At 39.6% G+C, this 13,175-nt stretch overlaps 1 protein-coding gene across 1 annotated transcript in view; it reads left to right on the top strand.

The window, feature by feature from the left end:
- The window catches only part of camkmt (calmodulin-lysine N-methyltransferase), a 108,552-nt gene that overhangs the window by 2,468 nt on the left and 92,909 nt on the right, over positions 1 to 13,175 (top strand). Inside the window, exon 4 of the mRNA XM_084947625.1 lies at positions 336 to 400. Coding sequence (XP_084803751.1) covers positions 336 to 400 — 65 coding nt within the window. The remainder of the gene's footprint in view (positions 1 to 335; positions 401 to 13,175) is intronic.

Here is a 13,175-nt window from a genome sequence, read left to right on the forward strand (position 1 = left end):
AGTATATATGAAGTACCACAAAGCTTTGGTCATGTGGGTGGAAAGAAAATATCTAAAACATGTTTCGATTTTAAATTAAAAGCAGATTTAAAAAAAGGAATAATTTCAGATGTAGCAAAAATACAGCTCAATGCTTTTCTGCAAAATAGCTGTGTCAGAGATATGTAAATATATGACAAACCTAATTAGTGTTCACTTTTTGATGCTTTTGCTATTGAACAAAGCTCAGAATGGTAAATCTGCACTTTAGTCTTCTTCATCTATCATCTATATAAAAAAGGATAGTTTATGTTCCAAGCGTGCTGTATAATCATTTATATTTTTGTATCTCTAAGGGATAACATGGGACCTCTTAGAGTTAATGAAGTGCTCAACAGTTTTGACAACACCGGTAATGTCTGTAAGTACATGCTTTATCTTACTAGGCATTGTCTTTGTAATGTGTTTGAGTGTTTATCAGAGCATGCATATGATTGTGTTCACAGCGGAGTTCATTTTACCCATAGTGCTCCCTGGCTTTTATCCTTGACACACAAGCACACCCACGCTACAAGTTTGGGTTAACCTCATGCTGTGTTCTGTTAGTGTTTGATTGATGGTTTGATGCAGGTGGTTTGATTCCCTCTCTCTGAATTGGAGTGTGTCTCTCGTGTGCTGCTTCTACAGTGATTTATCATGTGCTCATTCCTCCCAACTACCTTCAGATGTCCTTTAGAAGTAAAGTGGGTTGCAGTCTTATTGCTTCAGTCGACACTGATGAGTGGTTTGGGAGAAAGGAAAGACCATGAGTCAAGGAGGGATTTGCACATGCTCCATGATATGGAGTGGTCACTTCACTCGCTCTGACCTTCATTCTTTGAAACTGTTTTAAAGTGTTAGACTATCAGACGTAATGGGTTTACTTCTAAAAATTTTTTAATTCAGGCTGTTCTGTAGAGTTTTTTGTTGATGTATTTTAGCACTGTGTATTTAACCACAGCGGCATTTCAGCTACAGTTTGGATGTTTTTTTTCCAAAATGTGATTTCAGACAATTCTTTATATGCAGAGTTAATGTAACTGCAGTTTTTTCTTACAATTATCAATGCATTTTGCACAATCAGTGACTTGCCCAAAATATAACATGAATGTTTTGTCTATATTAGTAAAAATATCTCTTTAACTATACCTCAATATTAAAAATATTGCAGCAACATGACAGGAACAAATGTCTTATTGCAATAAGAACAAGGGATTTGTAAGTATCATGTTCAATATATGTGCTTCTTGTTCACTTTGAGCCATTTTATACATCTTCCCAGGCATGTGACTGATTAGAGAAAGGTCATGGGTTAGTGCTACTCAGCCAGATGGTTCCACGGGAGTCAGGGGTGAATGCCATGGCTAGAGGCTACTTCACTGCACACTAGAATCAGATTAGTAATGACAGAGCTCAGTGGCAACTCTCATTCCAACCTGCTAGAATGGGTAATCCTTTTTCTCCACAAGGAGACAAGAGGATCAATACTTTTTTCTTTGGAGAGTGAAAAAGAAGAGGTCATCATGTTTTTGGATTGTTCCACTCCACTTCACCGCTCTTTCTGGTTTGCAGATACCTCATTCGCTCTGTTTTTCCTTCTTTTCCTTCTTTAGAGTATATATAAAGTAGTAACTTGTATAAAGGCTTTCTCCTTCACACAAGAAATCTCCAACTACTTAGAGCATACCCCCTCATCCACATTCCTCTTTCTCAATTTTCCCCTCTCACCATTGCTCCCCTTTCTTCCTTCTACCCCTCCACCTCTCTGTCTTCCCAGCTGGAGTCATGCTTTGCCAGATGGGTAACTGAGTTCCTGACTTGGTCAGTGGATTAGCACAGCCGGAGATGAGAGCATAGAAGAGGAAAAGGGGGAGATGGTGGGTGGGCATGCCGGAGGTGTGTGTGTGTGTGTGGGTGTGTGTGTAGAAAGGAGTAGAGAGCCACCAGCAAGGGGACCTCACTCGTCAAACAATAGGGCAGCCATCTCCCTCCTGTTCTCCATCCCATGTTTGGGGCTAGTAATGCGTGAGATCAATTAGGACTGGTTGAGAGGAGGCACTGAAAGGCCCAGAGGTGACCCTGTCAGAGCTCTGGGGTATATTTTTGAGGGCGGGAGTCAGAGAGAAACCTCTCTAAAATACACAAACACACATACTTACTTATGTGTGCTCGTCACAAAGATATACAGGCAGGGACAATACTTAGAGAATCTACTGCTACTGTGCTAATTAACACATATTCATTTCACCCACCATCACTCCCTCTCCACCTTTCCTGCTGTCTTGATAATCCCCTACCCCTGAGGTGTGGACAAGCCCAAATCCTAGGGGTCCTTGTCCTCCTGAATAGCGGGCTAAAAAGCCTGGCCGGATTAGCACACTGCTTCCAAAATGTGTGGACTCAGCTTAAAATTGCTACCCCCCCTCTCAGCGTGACCCTCTGTCCTAGCTATTGTATTTATCCCACAGTATATTGAACAATATATTGTTTCTTAAGGCGAAGATAAAGTCAGAGTCAGTACTTTCATTTTAAGACCAGTGGACCTTGTAAGGCTTCTCAGTGAAGAATTTAGGTTATGACAAATGTATTATGGATAACTTTTAAATAATGTACCATTTTTAATATATGGGATGATACAGTTTCCTTTCTTCAAGCTTGTGTTTGGGTTGTGCTGGAGCCTATCCCTGTTGTCATAGAGTGAGAGGTGGGGTACAATCTAGACAGGTGGCTAATCTATCTCCTATAATGTATATTTGGATTAATATTAGTGGAAAATGCTGGTATAACTACCTTTCTAACACTACAACAAGGCAAGCAGACTCAAGAAACTACTTAAGTGAGCACAATAAAATAAAAGTAAGATAATTAAAATGACAAACCTTAAATAGCTGCTTTAATATCTTTTTCCACAAAATCAGAAGTCATTGACCTACTACTACTTTTTTTTTGGAACGGAGTGGGTTCAGGTTTGTTTTCTGTGGAATGACATCAGTCAGACCAGGACTTGTGAATGGCTCTTCCTTGGGGAACCCACATGTCCTAAAGATGGCACACACTTGACAGGTGACTGGAACATGACGTTCACTTGGTAAAATATATACATAGAAAGCACCCCATCTGGTGGTTATCCAGAGGTCATGAATCTGCAGTAACATTTGCTGCTTGTTATGTCTTTTCATTGTATGATTGGGACTATTTCAGTCTGGACTTGATCACTTTTAACTATCTGAACTCTGAACTCCTGACCTTCCCGGTTCTTTAGCTTGTAATTGTTAGAAAGCTATGTATGGGTGTCGTTAGGAGTTTTAGCAGTGCTTGTTTCCGGCTAAGGGGTCAGGATTTTAGCACACAATTCATGCCCCTTGGGGCACAGGATGTGTGAATGTGTGTGTGTCTTTAAGAGGGTTTGGATAAAGCTTGTTGACGTCGCGGGGCTTTTGGTAAGAGGGCTTGTTGGGCTGTGGGGTCACTTGTTGGGTTAATGTTTCAAGCAAAGGTCACTGTGACAAACAAGAGTGCTTGTATGGACACACACACTAATTTTTTTTGTGTGTGTGTGCCAGTACTTATAGCATTACACGTTCTGTCGGGATGCAAATCTGTTTGTATTGCCACTTTGTGGGTTACACAAATTGTTTGGGGACAAAAAGCAAGACTCCATTATGTAAATCAATACATTTTAGGTGGAAGACATGATAGAGGTCAGGGTTTGGTTAAGATAAGGTTTAGTGTTACACATATAGTGGTTGTGGTTATGGTTACGATATGTCAGCAGGAAATAAATGTAAGTCAATACAATGTCCTCTGAAGCACTGGAAACATGACAGTGTGATTGTGTGTGCATATAATCAAGAGCCTAGCGTCCTAATGAAGCCTAATAGAAGCTTCTTCACTACAGCTGTCATTGTCTAAATGACTACTAGCCTTTCAGCCTCTCAGTCATCCCTATTATCTCCCACAGACTTCACCTATCACCCCTGCTGGTAAATACTATAAACCCTGAATGTTTGAGTGTTTGAGGGAGGGTTGTGAAGAGCCGATTTCTGATGTTTGTGGTGGTATGGGGGCTGTTTATGACTGGAGGATGTATTTGGAAAGATAAGAGGGGTATCAGCATACAGAACATACTAGATACATAAATAGCCTATCAAATAGGCCATTGAACAATGCACGTGCAGGCTTGTGTTATTGTCACTTTCTGTTGAAGTGGTGGACAGGTATGTTTGTATCTGTGTGTTTTCTGTATTCAGAGGCACTGTCACCTTTATGTATGTGTGTTTAATGTTTTATACCAGTGTCTAAGTGTTCTTAGTGACTGCGTTTGTGTGTGTGCACACGTTTGAAGCTGCACATGTGCGTGTGTGTTGTAATAGGTGCCCCCCGTAGCCTCCCCTTGTGCCAGGCCTTTAGCGGAGCCCTGTTTGCATAATTATGCTAATTCATTGTGCCATAGTGCTAATTAGACCTTGTTAGACAATAGCGCTAGACTGGGAGCTGGCTGACATACACACACAGACACACACATAGTATGCTCACTCAGACTGTTGTGTCAATGACAAGGTTTGCGGTCCCCCTCTGCGCTGTTTATAACATGCTCTCTATAGAAATGGTTCTCTACTGGTGTGCTCTGGACTGAGCTCAGGTGTCTCTTACGATTTTGATTTAAGCTAATGGAACAAAAATCAATGTGAAGCAAGACTGTTACACGAGCTTCTTTACAATAAAACACAATTGGTACGTGCCCTTATTTTCATTCTCTCTTATTTCTCAAAGCTGTTGCTTAATTGCTCCTTTGCCAGCGGTTTTTCTAATCTCTGCTTATTTCATCATTGTACATTATGATGATAAGATATAATGGGCACTTCAGATTTTATTCAATAAACCATATGATCTGAATATGAGTCAATCCAGACCCCAAGGAAAAAATCCATGAATATCTTACGATTTCCAAAAAATCCACATGTCTTAGTTTCTTATTTTCTAAAAAGGATGGTGTGATATTCTAGTAGCCTATTATGTCCAATGTAATCGATTCAAAATAATAATAATAATGAAAAATAAGATAAACTCAGCTTGGTGTTATATATACTTCTCATGAGCAACCTACCATCATTTAAGATGCTCCAAAAAAGGCTGAAGAGGCTTGAGATGCTTTTGATAGTAACTGCTTGGATCTCTTGTTTAATGGGAAAAAACATCAGTTTTGGACTTGTATTGGTTTTATATTGAAGCCTGCAGAAGAGGTTTCACTATCTATCTATGAAGGAAGGATAGATAGACACACTATATATATCCACAACAATTTTCAGAGTTGCTGTTCTCTTCAAGCATTTTGTTTGTGTGGCTTTGTTTTTGATAGACGATAAGAAATTGTTTGGTTAATATGCCTCAAATAAGTCAAATGAAATGCACAAAGCACAATTAAATGCTACTTTTGTATGTTCTGTACAGTTTAAAAATGACACATTGGGGGGAAAAAAGTCCAGCATTTTTAGCCATCTTCACAGCAATTGTTTCTAAGTCTATAATTTAACCGCTAAACACAAAAATACAGTCGCACAGTAAGTGGATGTGGCTTAGTGTGTATGCACATGTGCTTGTTGTGCGTGTGTCACTTTGTGGTGTAGGAGTGGGGGTTGGAGGTATTGTAAGTATGACTTGAGTGGCTTGAGGGCACATTGAAAGAGTTGCTGGTTGATTTAATTGAAAGTAATTGATTTTTGCTTCCGTAGCCTGGTCTCCTCCATCCGTTGACTGGAGGAAATAAGAAACAGGGACTCGCCTGAAGTACCGTTGGGTGTTAGAAGCTTCTTGACACTCGAGAAGTAAACAGTCGCCACACTGCATCTAAACACAAGTTGATGCTAATGTGCAGATGCAGGCTGAAATGTTTATGTACGTGCACGCACACACACAGACACACATGCAAATGCGTGCTGAAGGTCCCTGCAGTACAGCGTCATTATGACTTTGAGCACAATAGTGATTGAAGGTGAGCAGTTGGGTGTAGCTTTGCTTAAGGAGTTCTTTCCCTTTATAGCCAGTAGTTGATTTTGTGAATTTGTGCATGACTGAGAGTTTGTGTGTGTGTCCAGATGCGTGTGCACTTGCGCACTATTACCAGTAAGCGGTGGGGATTAAGTTCAGGAAATGAGTAGAGCGTTAAAGGGTGCTTCCCTGCCTAGTGCTCTTGCATTGTCACCACTGCTAATACTCAGCTAATTACAAGGACATACTTTAACAGCAAGCTCAGCCCGTAACCCTCATGTCTCTCCACTTGGCTCCCCCTTTTCTTAGGTTACCCCCTTACCCTAGAATTAGAGGATGAAAAAAAGAGTGAAAGAAAAGAGAAAGAGTAATAATAGATTGCTCCCCTCCCTAAAAGCTCACCCTGCCTCTGGACGGATACAATAATTGGATTTTTCCCCATTTAAGTCACCCAACCCCTATGTGCCCCTCCTGGCCGTGTTCCCTATCGTGCATAAGCTCTACATACACTGGCCTCTTCAACCATGTAAAACATACACACAAAGAACGAGTGTGTTAGAAGAGAATATATATCACTTAGTCACGTTTGCTACCACTTTATTTAAAATCTGAGAAGTCTGGACAAAGAAGTGGTCTGGTAGTTATACTTTCTACACAAACAGTGGTAATAATGGGAAAAAACTTGTTTTTTTACCCGTAAAAAGGAATATTTTTAACCTTATGTCAAATATTTCAATCTGCGCTCAAGCATAATGATTAATTCAAATCTATAAAAGCTTCAAAGGCATTTTTCTGATGATTATGATCTTTTACTTTGTCACAATCTTGAATGCCCACTTAGGCATAACTGCACAGTAGCATATAAAAGTTGGATAAATTTAGTCCATGCTGCATATCCATATCCATGCTGCTTCATTCAACTAATTGACAAATATATACCTATAGCATTAAAAATACATCCTTGGGGATAAGATGGGGTTTTACTTATACTAACTGTGCTCTTTGTGAATGTGCCTTTTGTGTGTACCATAAATGTATGCAGAAACACAAATGTGCTGAGTATGTTTCCATTAGAGAGCTAAGTGATTAGTGTGTGGTAGTTAATTTGGCTCTCCTCCCACTTGTACCCATCAAGTGCACCACTATGTACTTTCACAGGCACAAGCGCATGAGTGTGAGTGTGTTTGTTTATGCGTAAGCAAGTCTCTGTGTGAATGTCCCTAATGATGTTTTAAAACAAATAGATGATTAATGTGATTAGTGCGTTAGTTGGAGAGTGGAGCAGCTATAGCAAATGGCTACATGGCCATATGGGAATATGTTTTGGCTTCACTCCAAACACTCTGTTTGCGTTTGTGTGCTACAGAGTTTATTTGCTTTGCATTGGTTTCGCTGTTTTCACCTGCTGTAGTGCTATGAAATTGAGTTGTGGTCTTTTTAAATAGCTTTTTAATCCAGTTTCTTTGTGTGTGCTTCAGTTGGTGGCGAGGTAACTTTTATAAAGCTGGTGGAAACTGTTTATGTTATACACAGGGCTCATTTTCTGTCAGCACTTTCTTTTATCTGCAGAAACACATCAGGTCTTGTGGGATTACCTGGTGTAAAGGCTTTATCTTTGTATTCACTTTAATTTGAAGTGTCAAAATGGACATGCAAAGTATGTTTTTTGACATCACTGTAATTCTGATAATTATCAGTAAATGATTACAGCTCACTGCATCATTAGTGCTTGAGACTATTTGTCAAAAAGCCCTAACAGAGAGGAGGAGCAGCTGCTTGTCAACCTTGAGCCTTTCAACATGTCTTTGCTGAAATGGCTAATGTGTTTGCTATTTAGCTAAAGAGCCATTAACTTGCTTTGTGACTCACTATATAGCTTTAATGCACAAACTGCTACAGTCACTTGTTCATTCTGTCAGTCTCTCTCTCTCTCTCTCTCTCTCTCTCTCTGTCTGTCTGTCTGGAGACTCTCTAAATAGCCCCACAGGGGCCTTTAACTGTCAGTTGACTGTGCTAATGCTAGGTGTTGACGCTAATGGCTGTGCTACATGCTAATGTGAGTTAGTGTAGGCCTTTGAGGGGAAAGTTAACTGATTTTCAAGTGCCCCCCTGAGAGACTGCCCTAATCATTAACAAGCTGAAGCATCTCTCTGGGGCTCCAGGTTGAAGAGACTGGAGCTGTTGTGGCTACGCTAGCTGGCAACTGCCATAGTGTGGTATTTACTCTGTCTTTTAGAACATAATAAGATGGAAGTTGACTGAGTTTGACATTAGACTTGTGAGAAAGCTACAAAGACTAAAGGGGTGATATAGTAATAGCTGTAAATGCATATATGGCACACTATAAATGTATATACTTATGTGGACTTTGGTGAACTTTAGACTTTTTTCTTTTACTCCCTGGTTCTTGCTTGCTTGTTCTCTCTCACACACATACAGGCGTCTCTGTATCTGTCCACAGCAGGCCATGGCGCCACAGACCTTTGTGTCTGCCCACTGAGGCTGAAATATACTCTCTCTGACTCCCCCACTCTCTTTCTTTCTCTTTTTCTTTCACATATGCAGTGAACAGAGGGAAAAGAATAGGAGAGATTACAGGAGGGTAGTGAGTGAGGTGCAGGCATGAAGAGGTCTAGTCATAATTTTAAAACGAGCCCAGCTGTTTCTCATGCACCATGATACTTTGCAAATTATAATTGTATAGTAATGTTTTTCTGTGACTAATCTAGGTTTGAATGTATATCTAACTGATAATATTATGATAGAAATCCCTTTATTGGGATAGATGTTTTTTGGTAGCTGTAATGTAATTTTGTGTCATTGCAAAGACAGAATATTCACATAGTGTTTTTTTTTCTCCTTTTTTTTATAGCCATGTATCTCCGCAGTGGCTTTTTCGTTAATTTTGGAGGTTTAATGTTGACTAGGAAAATGATCACATAAGCTCTGGCATTAGGAATATGAAAATCTTGCCTGAAAAGGACAACCTTTTTATAAATGATTAAAGAATAGAGTTATTTATTGGAGCTGTATCTCGTGCCAAAGTTTCTTGTTTTTTGAGACAATGGCCAAGAAGACACAATACTGTGGTATCACATATCTGCTCTTTCCAAGTGAAGTGTTATATATTTGGGCTGTACAGGAGCTGATGGAAACAATTAAGAAAGAAGGAAAAGGTCTAATATAAAATATTACAAAATAATGTATACATAAAATCTGAAAAATATGTTTAAAAAAGTGCACAGTGCTGATAAGCTTTTAAACAAGCTAGGCTTTCATGTCATGCTAGTTATTTACTCCCATTATTCTTTCATTTCTAAAGATAAAATACAGCCTCAATATCCCATTAGATACTTGTGCTAATGAACAAAACATACATTTTGAGGCCTTATGTGCACATGTGCACAACAAATTGGTGTCTCAGTAGGGACAGAGGGGATTACTGAAAGATTGGTGTCCTACCCGGTGGCTGGATGGATTCCCTCCAAACTCCCAATGCTTCCCCACTGGGCCTTTTATCGTGTGTGCGTGTGTGTGTGTAGAGTAGAGAGCGAGGGTTAAGTGCAGGATCACAGATGGACACGTAATTTTTAGTGCCCTATCTTCTTCCTGCCTCCCTTCCTTACTATTTCTGTGGGTCTCTTTTTATTCTCTACTTCTCTTATTGTGGTTTTAATCCTAAACTAAACTTTTTTTTAGATTTTAGCTGTTGGTATTTAGTGGGAGGCTAAGTTTACCTGCCATAACTACAGGAAATCTTGAAATTTTGCGGAAATTTCCATGGAAAGCCATAAACTAGTTCCCCTCTCACCATACTTTAAGACCATATCAATTATGAGGCCAAAACAAGACATTAGTAGGTGTTATTTTCGGTTTGTGAGTGAGTTTCAGAATTTAGTGAAATATTATGTAATGGAGAATGTGATTAAACGATAATAAAAATGATAATTTGGTGTCAAGTATAATCATTTATCACATGTAAGTTTAAAATTCATCAGATTACCTCATTCAGATCTTCAAATGCTGAGATTTTTCTGAAGTAGTAGTTTCTAAAGAAGTTGTTTAAAAGATATTTCAGTGGGGCAGAGTGGAGTAGTAGCTTACCACGTCAGTGCTACAGGTTCTAATTTTCTTGTACTGCTGGTAACATCTTCGCTCACTGATTCATTGCTTTCCACCCTCTCGGCTGCACTTCTTCCCTCCCTCTCTGCCTTCCTGGCACTCTCTCCACCCACCAGTGATTGCACAATCTTCCCATCACCACCACAATCATAACAGCCCAGAGTCTGTGCCAGTGTGTAACCACCGCCAGTCTACACACACGCACTCGCACGCGCACACGTGTCCTCGAGGAGACATACAGCTGAAGCTTTTATGCCGCTTTCCCAAGTGGCTGTTTTCGAGCACAGCCACAATGGAGGGCCTAATGTGGATTTGTTTAGAGAGCTGGTTAATTGGAGTAGGATGCTCTAATTGCACCTCTTTCATGATGTGCGTTTCTGCATGTTTGTGGAGGTGTTTGTGCGTGTGTCACCTGGCCTTTGTTTGGACTGTGTGTGGGAAAACATTTGCTCAGCCATAGCTACAGTATATAAACACTATAAGCTACATAACACGCATAAGGGGTGTAAAGTGCCTAAGTACAGAGAGAGAGAGAAAGATAAATAGTGCACCTTGTAATAGGTATAAGCTGGTGTATGTGCAGAGTGACCAATGTATCTGAATACACAACTGTGCATCTGTCTCTTTTTGTCAGTGTTGTCCCCCAGCTGGGGGTGCTCTAAGTCTTTGTATGACTCTGCTTTAGTTGCTTATGTTTCTGCCTGTGTGGATGAATGCCTGGCTGTGTGTACAAAGAAGCTTCTGGCCACTTTTAGCATCTTTGTTGTCATGCCACAATGTCCTTTTAAAGAGGAACACTAAACCCTGACACATAGTGGAGATACCCACACACTTTCACCCTATCACACTATCAGGTTCTCAGCTTCCTCACAAGAAAACTATGACTGACAAATCAAACATCCTGATGCTTCTGCATGGCATCACTGAATAACAGGCATTGAAAATCGGCTGAATAATATAGCCTTTTCAGTCTGAATTAGCACTCTCTGCCACCGTTAGAAAGTATTTGGAAACATTTTAGGTTTTTATTTTTAGCTCTTTCTAAATATTTCCTGTCACTTTTATTTTCACCATTTCTATTTTCACCTCCTCTCTCTTGACTTGTCTGTACTTTCTGTCAGTCGAGTTCGCTTTCTGTCTCAGCTCAGCATCCACTTGATGATGATAATGTGCGAGCGGGTGTCTCTGTGTGAGTGATAACACATGGCATGCCCTACGTGGGCCATAGGCCTAGATTTAATCAATCATTGTCATTTAAGGCCATCCCTCAAGCAAACACACACACACACACGCACGCAGACCACGACACTTTAGTGGTCAGCTGAAAATTAGCGTTTTATACTTTACTTGTCCGAGAAAAGACACGGACATTCTCCATCTTTCTTTAGACTTTTCCTTCTTTCTTTGTGTTCTTCTGTCATTTTTTAATCATTGTTTGGTATTATGAGAGCAGAGAGTGATCTCTTTTGTTAGCATAAGCGTATGTGTTTGCCCTTCTCTTTGCCTGAGTGTGCCCCTATGTGTGTGCCTACATGTTTTTGAAGGACCAGTCTAAATGGAGATGTATTATTAGTAACCATTCTGAGTTTGGCCACTGTTGTCCTCTAGCAAGGTAATCAGATCACTTAAAAGGCTACTTGGTCTATGGTCTGTGGCCTAAAGCTTTCTGTCTCTCCTTGTATGTCTCTGTCGCTCTCTATCCTTTAATGCCCCTCTCCAGAACACACAAAAACCCCAGAAGCCATGGCCATCACCCCTTATCTTCTCTCTCCTCAGTCAGCCGCTTCTCCTCACTACCACTCCTGTCCTTTACCTCCATGGGGGGAAAAAGGACAAGGTCATGAAGATAAACATAGAAAAGTGAAAGTGGGAGCAAGAAGGAGAGAGGGAGGGAGAGAGAGAAAGATCTTAAATGAACCATCTCATTTGGACATTAGCCCCTGGGCTGTGGTGGTGAGAGGGCAGCTAGCCTAGCGGATAATGCCCAATTGTGTATAAGGCATTTTTTTTTAGCTTCAGTTAGCCGGCTGCTTTGACAAGCTATTACTGGAAAGAAAGGAAGAGCAGGGTAATGCAAGGCCTCTTGGGAGGGTGACTATGACTGTATATATATATATATATATATGTATATATGTATATATATGTATATATGTATATATATGTATATATGTATATATGTGTGTATATGTATATATGTATATATGTGTGTGTATATATATATATATATATATATATATATATATATATATATATATATATATATATATATATATATGTGTGTATATATGTGTGTGTGTGTATATATATATATATATATATATATATATATATATATATAGATATATATATATATATAGATATATATATATGTGTGTGTGTATATATGTGTGTGTATATATATATATATATATATATATATATATATATATAGAAAGGAAGAGCATACATAAGCTGCCTTTTGGACCTAGTGGCAAAGACATTGCTTTACTTACACATCACTGGTGGACTGAAGAGTGTGCAATACACCCGGATGCATAATGGTCTGTGTGTGTGTGTGTGTCTTGTCTCTTGACAGCATGCTTAGTGGACTATTTCCATCCATGCGTGCATGGTGATGGACAACATTGCCACAGAGAGTCAGCTGTTTGCGCTGCATATGAACCTTGTTCACTTGACTAGACTGTTTAGTGAAAGGTCTCTTAATCTCGGTGACACGGTGAAGGTTGATAGTGGAACCCTTGAAAATTCTCCTATAGAGATACATGGGAAAGTTAAAAAAAAGTCTTTGCAAAGATAGTATATTTTAGTTATGATTGTGTTTATAAAATAACAGTTTTACTGGTAGCCAGTGGCCTTTTCTGTTTGTTTGTCCGTGTAATAAAATTTACAGTTATGCCTACATTACATAATGTACAGTGTGGGTAAGCCTTAAGCTTCATACTGTAAAATCTGTGTGGATTTGTCCTGTTTAACCGTGTCCCAAAGACATCTAAAATATCTGTCTGCCAAAGCGATTCTAGTGGCAATGGGAGATCCTGTCAACAAAT

This window comes from Perissodus microlepis, chromosome 13 (genome assembly GCF_051167445.1).
Source record: "Perissodus microlepis isolate ML-2025 ecotype Zambia chromosome 13, ASM5116744v1, whole genome shotgun sequence".
Classification (NCBI taxonomy): Eukaryota; Metazoa; Chordata; class Actinopteri; order Cichliformes; family Cichlidae; genus Perissodus; species Perissodus microlepis.